General features: G+C 40.1%; 1 protein-coding gene across 2 annotated transcripts; it reads right to left on the bottom strand.

Annotated features, from left to right (window-relative positions):
* Positions 1 to 558: 558 nt before the first annotated feature.
* mylk4a (myosin light chain kinase family, member 4a) lies at positions 559 to 9,518 on the bottom strand. 2 transcript variants are annotated; one of them, XM_044022733.1, is made up of 15 exons: positions 8,908 to 9,518; positions 6,456 to 6,593; positions 6,174 to 6,270; positions 5,357 to 5,813; positions 4,888 to 5,186; positions 4,267 to 4,372; positions 3,693 to 3,786; positions 3,250 to 3,359; positions 2,878 to 3,019; positions 2,714 to 2,784; positions 2,503 to 2,631; positions 2,266 to 2,418; positions 2,061 to 2,139; positions 1,738 to 1,792; positions 559 to 1,508 (listed from the first exon to the last, which is right to left on the bottom strand). In XM_044022733.1, the coding sequence occupies exons 1-14, from the start codon at positions 9,436 to 9,438 to the stop codon at positions 1,739 to 1,741; spliced, it is 2,460 nt and encodes an 819-aa protein (XP_043878668.1). In that variant the 5' UTR covers positions 9,439 to 9,518; the 3' UTR covers positions 559 to 1,508; position 1,738. The 2 variants fall into 2 exon arrangements, with proteins under 2 accessions (XP_043878668.1, XP_043878677.1); XM_044022742.1 differs by lacking the exon at positions 6,456 to 6,593.
* Positions 9,519 to 11,146: the final 1,628 nt, after the last annotated feature.

Genomic DNA, 11,146 nt, shown 5'->3' with positions numbered 1-11,146 from the left:
GCTGCCATTCACCTTAATTCTTGCCTCCAGCAACCTCAGTAAAAATCTGTTATCATATTAAGGTGCTCCTCTGCTCTTTATTAGGCTCCTGGAATCAGCTGTTTGTGTGTTTAATGTTCAAATAGACATTGGCTGCAAATGTTTGTGTTTTTTTTTTACCAAAATTAGCAACTAAGTAAACTTACAGTTTCTTTTACATTGAAAGACCGTACATTGGCTCGGTCCTATGCTCCTGTTTTTAAGATTTTTGTTTTGTTTTGTTTTCACTTATTTTCTATTGCGCCATCTCTTCACTCCTCACCAATCACATTATGATCTTTAAATAATATATACGCATTTAAGAGGAGAGGTTTTCTACTTCAAAATACATAGTTACATAATGCACGACATTAACACACAAACAATATTTTACCAGAATGCCTGCCAATCGTGGTAATCTAAATTATAGTCAACTATAAATATTTAAACTTGTTTATTAAACCCCTCAACAGTTCCGTGTGCTTCTGTGCAAAATGTTAAATTGAAGAGAAGAAAAAATGGACCACAAGAAAACAAAAGTCTGGTGACAGTTCCACTTTAATGGAGATTTACACACTACACAACTACATGCTGAATTTGAATTTCCTAACACTCGGTGGGGACAGCTTCTCTCACAGTCACTCCGTGTTCAACAACATAGAAATCATAAAAACATAGTAACTAACAATAGTTTATGCACTGCGTTATCATTAAGTAGGTAGTGTATATAGTGAACCTTCACAGAAGGTATTTCAAAGACAACTTTGAAATGTTGAAAACGCCTCTAGAGGGCTGTGAATACGCAGCCAGAGTGCACTCCAGTGGCATGGCAGCTCAGGCACACGGCACAATAAGATGAATTCTACTAGCAGCGAATATGATATATGATATATGTGTTTAAATAAATAACAGTATAAAGTGCACATATACAACAACTCATGACAACAGCCACGCAAACGCGCTCTCTCGACGCACAGCAAGCATAAGCCATGACAACACGTGGATTTCAATCTACAGTTCGCCGTCTATTTACAGCTCGGACACGACATTTCTAAGTGAGAGGGGGAGAAAGGCATCACGAGTTATGACACATGTCACATCACTTGGATCATGTTGTAGCCTTGAGCAGTTGAGGTATATTTCTAACATTTAAGTTCTTGAACGCTATCAGTAGGACATGAAAACAGCAGCAAACAATGGTAGTGTATTAAGTATACACGTATTTGGTTATAGATAAGAGATTGGATAACTGAACGTGAAACAGGACGAAAAAGCAACCTCACATATTATTGTAGTGCATTTAAACACCACCATTCATTGAAAACTCATCTCTCTGATTGAATGAAAACATTTTTACATTAACACAACACAGTTTAGGACTTTTCAAAAGAAACGGCACAGGTACATCTACCGAAGTTTAGATTAATACACATGGACAGGAGCGTTGGTCCAAGTGGCCACAGCTGGAGCTGTCACATCAATGTAGTGCCCTAAAATAGAAAATATCAGTATTCAATTAAGGATAGTTATTACACTCTATCTATAAGAGGAAGGGTCCCTGCTTTGGCACCCTACACAAAATTTGAGACATGCTTCCCCCTTGTGGCTGTTTTTAATATATTCCTGTGAGGGGTTTAAGTAAGTGTAATTTTTATGTCTCAGATGAGAAAAAGGATTTTTGTAAGCAAAATGACCACAAGAACAAAATATGACACCAACCTCAACTATTTGGCACGAGCACACATGATGATTGCCGTGACCTACACATGGTTTTCTGTGGAAAAGGGACAGTGAACAATAACAATAAGGTAAATAAATAATACAAATGGTGACATAAAACATATGTGAACTTATTCCCTTAATAGAGTTCTGTATCTACAATTTGTTTTTGCTTCTCAAAAAACTAGCACATGTTGCTCACTATAGCATTTCAACCGCCTACATTTTAGAAATGTTCATTTTCTAAAATTAATAAATACACTAAATTGAAGCTGAAAAGCATTTGCTAACATCTTTATGATAAATGACGGTGTATTCTGTACCTTTGAATGAAGGCGATGATGAAGCCCTGTGCTTGACAACCAAGGATGTCTCAAGGCTTCAGATGCACTCATCCTCCAACTGATGGGGAAACAACAGTGATGCATGACTATGACGCACAGATAATTAGTATAACTAACATCATCCGATGAACATCTCCGACCAGCCCATGGGGACAAAGCAAGACACAAAAACATGACATGATACCTTTTATTTATAATTAGGAGCCTGGAGATGAAATCTTTGGCTTCTTCTGACGTATCCCTGAACTCTTGTTCCTCAAAGTTCCACTGACAGGCCAAGATGTTATTCAGAGTCTCATTGTCATCATCGCCGAGGAAGGGGCTGAGACCGCTCAGGCTGACGAGAAGACACGTTGATATTAGTCCGCGAAATCTGCGTCATACATTTGTGTAGGCATGAGTGTGCGTGTTGTCTACTCACAGCATGTAGGTGATGACGCCGAGGCTCCACATGTCTGTGTTAAATGACGCAAAGTCGTAGTTGATGACTTCTGGGGCGAGAAACTCTGGAGTGCCAAAATTCACTCGCAGTTTCTCCCTGGGTTTATATCTGTGTGTGTGTGGGGGGGAATAACATCAGTGACATTTTAGTCCAGCAGATGATAAAGGAGAAGCAAAATGCCAGCACTTACATTCTGGCGAGACCAAAGTCGATGATTTTGATCTTGTTTGTGACTCTGCTCACGCACAGAATATTCTCAGGCTGAAATTTACAACAAAACAATGATTTTTTTAACGGAGTTAAATTAAAATGACAAAAGATTCAGAAAGAGTCATAAAGACAATAGGTCGTCACCTTTAGATCCAGGTGCAAGATGTACATTTTGTGCATGTGTTGCAGGCCCTCACAGATCTGCCTGATGAACATCACGGCGTCCAGCTCCATTAAAGTGTAGTTTTCATCAATGATCCTGTCAAACAGCTCGCCTCCACTTACACTGAGGATGACAACAAACGTTTCAGTATATTCACAATGATTCAAACGCAAACGATTATTCATCAAATGAGTTTTAACAATACAGCTGCTGAATATAATCTGTGGTGGACCCCTAGAGCCACACATTTCATGTAATTAAAATGATCCTTTTCTCTGATTTGAGTGGTAAGTTTATGTTCACAAATCAATAAACTTAAAAATATGCTGGAAATATAAAAGAAAAGAGCATACTATTCAAGAACAAGGATGATGTCATTCCTTGACTCGTAAGCTGCATAGAGCTGGATCAGGTTGGCATGGTCCAGATTATTCATGACCTGGATCTCATTCTTCACCATTTCCTGCCAGAAGCACAAGTGCAGACAGACAGGTCAATACATGCAAATGCAGACAAACGCACGCCAATGAGCACACGCACACACACGCAATCAGAGTTGTCAGCTGTTCTCGACTATGAAACAATGCATCTTCTCTTCTAGGTCAAACACTTCTCACTTAGGTGAGAAATATTCCCTTTGCTTCTGTTCCAAGTGTAGCCTTGTAGTGAAGTTAAAAAAATTGTAACCGAGCCCACACCGTGCTTTTTATATCATGAGGAGCATGCAGGGCTCTAACTGCAGTTATTAAAAATACATCTAATTAATTACAGTCGCCATGTATGTTAGATGCTGTACCTTCTCCTTCTGACTCCTGACTTTAATGACCTTGGCTGCGAAAGTGAGACCGGATGAGTTTTCAACACATTTATGCACCTGGCCGAAACGACCCCTTGAAGATAAATGAAGGAAGAAGAAAAACAGTTTTCCGGGGTTGCCAACAGATATTTGTAACAGAGGACAAGAGACAGTCTTTTAATGTGTTTTTCCCACGAGAAATCAAAAGCAGGTCTCGCTTCAGACAAGGATGCTTAATCTGTTTTTTTCATTAAATACGAGCTGGACTCTGCCTCCTCTTTGAAGACTTGGATTAACACTTAGCGATTAGCTCCCAGCTGGCACCAGGGATACTGTTTCACATACCATCCAGTCCTGAAGTAAAAATAACTGTTGTGACTCTGAAGTTATGAACCAGGGGAGAGAAGAGGGGAGCAGACGAGGGGGGAGGAGGTTATGCAATCAGGCTCTATGGGAATTAAAACTCTCTCTCACTGTCTTTGATGTGTTGTTGATCAAATAGACACAGTAGGTGGATTCATTTACTTTTTTTTCTCTTTTTTTTTAATGCGATATGCAGAAGCACAATGCTCACCCGCCCAGTATGTCTTGCCAGCTGATGGTGTAGAAGTTGCTGATCTGATTAGGCTTGGCCGACACAATGCGGTGATTGAAAGGAGCCCCTAGAGGAGGAGCGGTGTCTGAAGTGGGACGGGGGACAAGAGAATAGATAAAAATCTCTTTTACTGGGTTACAAGGAATGTGCGAACACGGGAGCTTCATTCATGATCAGATATGCTGGGGTGCTTGAAAGGGTCCATGGCTGCCATAATCAAGTTAGCACATTGTATACTAATGTGCTATGATAAACACAATTGCTGTATCAATATTACAGAGGAGCATATCTCCGTGCCAGGCAACCTTCACGCTTTATACTACCATGTTGTACCGAGTTAGATGAGTAAACTATGTGTATGGTGACACAATGTCTACACTACTATTACTTTGGCAGCCCTGGACTGTCATTTGATTTACTTTTTGCTTAATATACACAAAACAAAATGTTAATATCAACTGATATACTCTATCAACTTGATTGATTCATCAGTAGGTCTTAATTCAAACTACTGTAGTGTCTTTAAATGTCTCCATAACAAAAACCTTACAGGAAAAAAGTTGGTATTATTGATAGCTAAACTTCCTAGTCCCGACGTACCTATAAAGTAGCGCTCGACATTGCCATCTTCCTCCTTTTCTGCATCATTTTCCTTCGCATCCATCTCCAACTTTTGCTCGAGGTTAAACTGGTATTCGACTTCATCCAACTTGAACACGGCCAAGCCCGCAGACTCAAGCTTTGGGTCATTCTCTTCCTCGTCTTCTTTCGTCTCCTTCACCTTCTCGTGGCCTGCTGTGTATTCCTCCACGACAAAGTGTTCCTCGGTCACAAAGGACTTGGCAGTTGTGCTGCTGCTCTCCTCAACCTGGTCTTGCTCAGCTGGGGAGGCGTCAGGCCTGAAACAAGATGAATGGTGAACTGGTGCCATCAGGTAGTTTGTAAGAGACAAGGAAAAGCAGCATGTCTCGCATTTATGATTTTACATCTTAAGTAAACAAAATGCATTTTCAATACAGATTCATATTCATTTTCTGTTAATGGACCTGTTGATCTTGAGTGAGACTACCTTGCAGGAGTTGGTTCTTTTGTATTTTTTTTTGTGTCAAGAGGAGCAGGTATCTCTGGGGGTTTAGCTACTTCTTCTGCAGCAGGAGCTTCCTCTTCCTTTGTTTTCTCTGGGACTTTGAGCTTTTCCTCTTCCTTCTCCTTCTCAGCATCCTCCTTGTCAAGCTTAGGCTCCTGCTCTGCAACCACTGGCTCTCCCTCAAGAATTGTTGTCTGTGCTTCCTCTTTAATAGACGCCTTAACAACCTCGTGGTTCTTCTCAACCGCCTGGGAATCTTCATACTGGTGGTCCTCCAACTTGCAAGCAGAAGAATCAAGCTGCTGATCTGTGGGGGGAACTGCAGCCTCCACATCCAGGCTTCCAGGAGTGAGCTGGTGAGCTGTTTTCTCTGAGTTTTCGAAATTGAGTTTCTGGACCTCTTGACGAAGCAAAACCTGCTTCTTCAGCGAGATGTTATCTAAAAAAAAAAAAAAAGCCAAAAGAGAATTGTTCCCTTTTACAACCTGATAAATATTTATCATAGCTTTCTGTCAATATTCAAGACTGAATATGTATTTGTGAAAGGTTGTAAGGTGTGAGGTTGTAAGTGTGAGGCTGCCAAATTCTTTGCTCTGACATTTTGACATATCTCATGCCATAGATGTCTGTTTTTATGTTCAATAATAAATAATAATAATAACAGTAAATAATAATAATAATAACTATAAATGATAATAATAATAATCCTAATCATAAAAAATATTATTATCATTATCGTTATCATTATCATTATTATCTAAATAATAAAGCAGTTATGGAATATTTTAGTTCTCAGTACCTGTTGTGTCTGGTGGCTTCATCCTCTTCTGAGCTGTTTGACTTTTGGGGCTCAGACAAGGCTTCTCTGCCCCATCACTGCTTTTATGGTCTTTCATCTATGAAAAAAAAGAAAAAATAAGCTATGCAAAAAAATGTCATATTGTCACGGATACAGCCCAACAACACAATTTACAGTCTTTTAAGATAGATACAATTAGAACAAGGTAAGGAGAGAAATGCAAAAGCACATTATTAACAACATACAAAAAGTTTCTACAGTCTAAAAGTACAATAAACGTACAAAGTATCCACATTTGCGGGAGGCGAGGAAATGCTTTGGTCCGTGGAGCTTTATCTTGTGAGAAGGCTGTGGAGCACTGGGCTCACATGCAGAAGTTATCTGTTGGTTCCCTTTACTGGTTTTGTTAGAGGTAGTTTTCTAGTAAAAAACAAAAAAAGGACAAGATACATTGCTTAGTAGGTTTAGATGCACATGGAATGGAGTAAATATCACATGTTATGTATAAATTGCAACAAATAAGCTGAAGTTAAGGTCACACAACATAAACTTTAAATATATATATATATATATATTTCAATACAATTACAGTAAAAACATGATTTAATAAAGTTAGAATCATAGTGCCCCCCAAAAATGAATAAATTATTCAATAAAAATGGAAAAAAAATACACATTTTTGAGATTATAGCACATTTATTGCACATGCACACACTCAACCCGTAAGACATGTCTTTGATTATTCATGGCACATGGATGGACAGCAGCAGTGTAGTGAATTTATAGCTTATCACTTGTCGCACTCAGCAATGGTATGCAATGCTGACCCTGAGCGGAAAATATTACAAGCAACCGTAGGCCGTTGTTCAAATTTCTCAGCCGAGGAAACGCACTTAACACTTTCAGATCAGGTCAGCATGGATGGAAAAACCTGTCTTGAACCACAGGCTCTCTCACATTTGTTCTCTAAAGGGTGTTGTGGGATAAACAACACAGGAGTGCAGTGTTTCCCCAGTGACAGCAGTGTGTTTAGGAGTTCAAATCTCTGATTGGGGAGAGGGGAAAGTGTGTGGAGGCCACAGTAACTGACAGAAATGTCACACCTCTGTATGTGGCAGAAGATGAAATGACCACCTGACAAGAGCTCTGACGACGACAGAAATTCCCTGAAACTGGACGCACACTGAAGCAATCAGATTGGTATGAGGTCATTAGTCGTCAGTAATAACTTTGTGATAGAAACCTTTAATTATCCTGAATTTAGTGAGTGATATTTTTGATTTAATTTGGACAAAAAAAAGAAAGGGACCGTCTGACATACAGTCAGTATTTTCTCAAGTGTGTGATAACGTTAGCACATGACATCACAATCACTCAGGTTTGCTATTTGCTTGTAGATCATAGAAGAAAAGTGATATGACTCTACAGCAACACAAGTGATAAGAGTGTGGTGATGTCTGCAAGTGCAACACATGCCACTGATGTCAAGCAGCACTTACTGACCTTTATTACAGGGCCACGATATTGTCTTACAATTAGATAATCAAAACAAATCCACAGATTTGATATTTGGCGGTCAAAGGTTGTTGTTTTTTTTAAGTTTTAAAATGTTTATGTTAGTGACTTAACCTGTCTGGGCAAATAAGCTGAAAAAAACTTAGAACTTTGGAAAATAAAATTAAACATTTCAGCCTGCGTCAGGACTAAGACGTTTTGCAAAAGTGCATATTCACGTTTTTTTCCAAGAACTGCACGCCATGTTACATGCAGACTTTTACGAGCACCTTTAAGTCGGAAATTACTTTGACAGCAATATCAGCAGGAATCCCAATGAAATTTTATGAAGAGCTATTTTGTGCTGCAGTTTACATAGAATTGCATTGCATATGGGCTAATACCCACTTTACAGCTGCTGATAATAGCAAAGTTGAACTGGCATAAACAGGTAAAAGACACACAGTTCAATTGAGTCAGTGAGCGAAAAACAAACTGCTAAAGCAAGAAAAGGAGAAACATTGACACATCACTATTTGTTGACACCTAACTCCTCGAAGCTGAAGGGGTCGAATCCCTTTTGGAACACAAACACTATAGCAGCCCCCGATCCAAAAACAGCATTTCTAAACTGGGCCACTCACATTTCACCACTGGCCTCACACTAGCCCTCTCGTGCCCTGCCGGGAGGTCCCACAGTGAGACTCATGCCAGCATGGTCATACTGCATTCAGCATGGAAAGAGATCCAACAAGTACAAATGAAATAATGGCTTCATATACAGTAAGATACGAGTGACACATTTATTGCTGTAATGCAATGAATGAAGTAAATGGCACAACACAATAAAAAAAAAAAAGTGTTGTTATTCTCTTCGCCTTCAGCACTTGTGTAAACATACCAAAGCCCAGACACTACCTGTTACGTCTGCCCATTAAATGAATAATTTAGCAGACAGGCCAAGTCATATTCTGAGGCATGAGGACTGTTAACGGTCAGCCTTGCTGCTATGATCATTTTCACATGTTCTGCCAAGACCAACAAGATCCTGGAAAGATCTAAGACACTGAAGTCAGCAGGGCAGAAATGATAGTATCTCTTACATAACTGACAAGGATGGGACATTATGTCCATACGGATATGCTGCAACACTTTATGATATAAGAAATTTATAATTCATATTTTAAAATCCATTCTTCAGAATCACATCAAGACAAACAACTTTGACTCCTAATCTCACCTTGTCCTGTTTCTTGGCTATTGTGTCTGCAGACGATTTCCGCTTGATAGCTTGCTTTCCCTTGTTGTCTTTGGGTTTGGAGACCTTCCGAGAAGTCGGACCTTTGAGTATCAGCTCCATAATCTTTGAACTCTTCACTGTCTCCCCGATGAAGCCGATCACCTGCTGCATGCTGAGGACCAGCTTTTCCATCCCTTCCAGCTTCTGAGCCTGCTGCTCAGACCGCTGGTTCACTGCCGACATAATGGTGCTCATCTCCTGGCAGATCTTCTTCACTTCTCGCCCCATCACCTGGGTCTGGTTCATAACTCTGGGTGGCAAATGGATCTCCTCCTTGTCAACCTTCAGATTCTCCATATCCTTTTCAATGTCATCAATGTCATGGGACATCCCGTCCAGTCTGTAGAGCACCTTCTCCTGAATGTGGATGAGCTTGTCCATTTTGCTGCTCAGCGACTCGATCCGGTTCTGCATGAAGTCCAAGCTTTCACCCTTGTCATTTGCGACTGTGTTTGTTATCAAGGCACTCATGGCTGCCGTTGATATAAATGTCACGTTAAGACACCAACTTCTGACAAATATAGGACAAGCAATGTCCTCGACAAAGATGAAAAGACTTTTTCAAAAATCGTAGCCAGCTCTACCTTCAGTGCTCCAAGCTGATGTGCAAACTGATGAAAATGTGGTGATATGACAAAAAAAAAAATAAAAATACAAAGAAATTTAACAGGAAAAGATTCAAAATTGCAAGATTTTAAATTAATTGAAAAAGAAAGAAATAGTCAAAGTGGATAGAGCTTTGGTTAATATCAAGTAATAATATAAATATCTATTTATAAAAAAAGAAATCTATTTCTCTCAAACGTTGTCCCTTGAGCCTGCTTCTGTCCACAGTAGAAATGGTATTAGGAGTGAAGTGAGCCGGTGTCCCTAAATGTAAATGGACAGCCTACGTCAGCAAGGGTCAAATGTGTTGGGGGAGGGGGCTTGGCAATGCTTTCGGCTATGAGGTATTTGAGAGCCTTTAAGTGTTAAGCCCACCAGCGTCACTCACCTGCTGGGTGTTAAAATGGTCACTGTACGTAGTACTTATTCAGCGTGTAAGACAAGTGAGACAATGGTCATTAAATTAAAAACAGTTTTTTTTCCTTTTCAAATGACGTTCACTGTAACAGGTGGTAATCCCTGTTCCACGTTCTTGAGTGGACTGCACAGGTGTCCAAAAAAGAAGAAGGGTAAATATGGAATTCACAGGCAAATATGTTGAGATAAACTCAAAATAGAAGCTGTGTTGACAATTTAAAATAAATGATTCACATGACTGCGACTAAAAAGAACAGGCTGCTGATTATTTGGCACAACAGTATGTATATGTTGCAATGCACATTCCCTCCTTATCTATTGCCTGTAACGTGCAACCTTTTAACACCTGTGGTTTCTGGGGCTCTCCTGCTGAAAGACGAGATGAGCGACACAAATTATTTCTACAATGCCTTCTCACTGACAAAAACATCCACTGATAACCTCCCTTTAGATAGAAGAGGGGGTCAATTTTAACTTTGCTGGTGAAATACGATCAAAATATGCCTTCCAGGTCAATTATTTCCAGGGACTGCTGTCCACGTTATTCAAAATTTAAATAACTACAGGCTGCAACACTCTCGCTGCTGGTCAATCAAGTCATTTCTGGACAAGTGTGCCTCTGCACGCTTCCCACTCATTTCGGCCTCTTTAAATTCAGTGGAAAAAGGGATCCAGCATTGCTCAAGCCACCATGAAATACTTTTGACAACAGAAGCACAGAATGCAAAATGAGCCCCGGTGACCCCAGCCAAACTCGCCTCACCCGGGTTGTTCAAGCCAAACTCTGGGCTCATGGCTAAAACTGGGTTCTGAGAAGTTGGCAGATAGCGTGGAGCTGAGCAAGGAAGTGGTGTAAGGAAAGGAGTTTTCTTGCCAGCTCATGTTTCATGGTAAGTCATCACACCATGTTTACATCGCTTTCTGTCTTGCAAAAACCAAACTGCATTGTGAAAAAGCCTCATTATCTTACACTTATTGGTAAAGGTTGTAAGAGCAGATTGACCTGTAGTTTTATTTCCGTGTAAGGTGGCCACAGCGGAAAGAACAAGTGACTCTGACGGGGCAGAAACAGATGGGAGTGGAATCAACTATCAATCAGTGAGGGAAAGACCAGGACAAGCACACCTGTCTCTGGATGCCAACAGATGACAGACAT

Source organism: Solea senegalensis, linkage group LG1 (assembly GCF_019176455.1).
Source record: "Solea senegalensis isolate Sse05_10M linkage group LG1, IFAPA_SoseM_1, whole genome shotgun sequence".
Lineage (NCBI taxonomy): Eukaryota > Metazoa > Chordata > Actinopteri > Pleuronectiformes > Soleidae > Solea > Solea senegalensis.
Note: the sequence above shows the minus strand (reverse complement) of the source record. Positions and strands in the feature narration are given on the sequence as shown.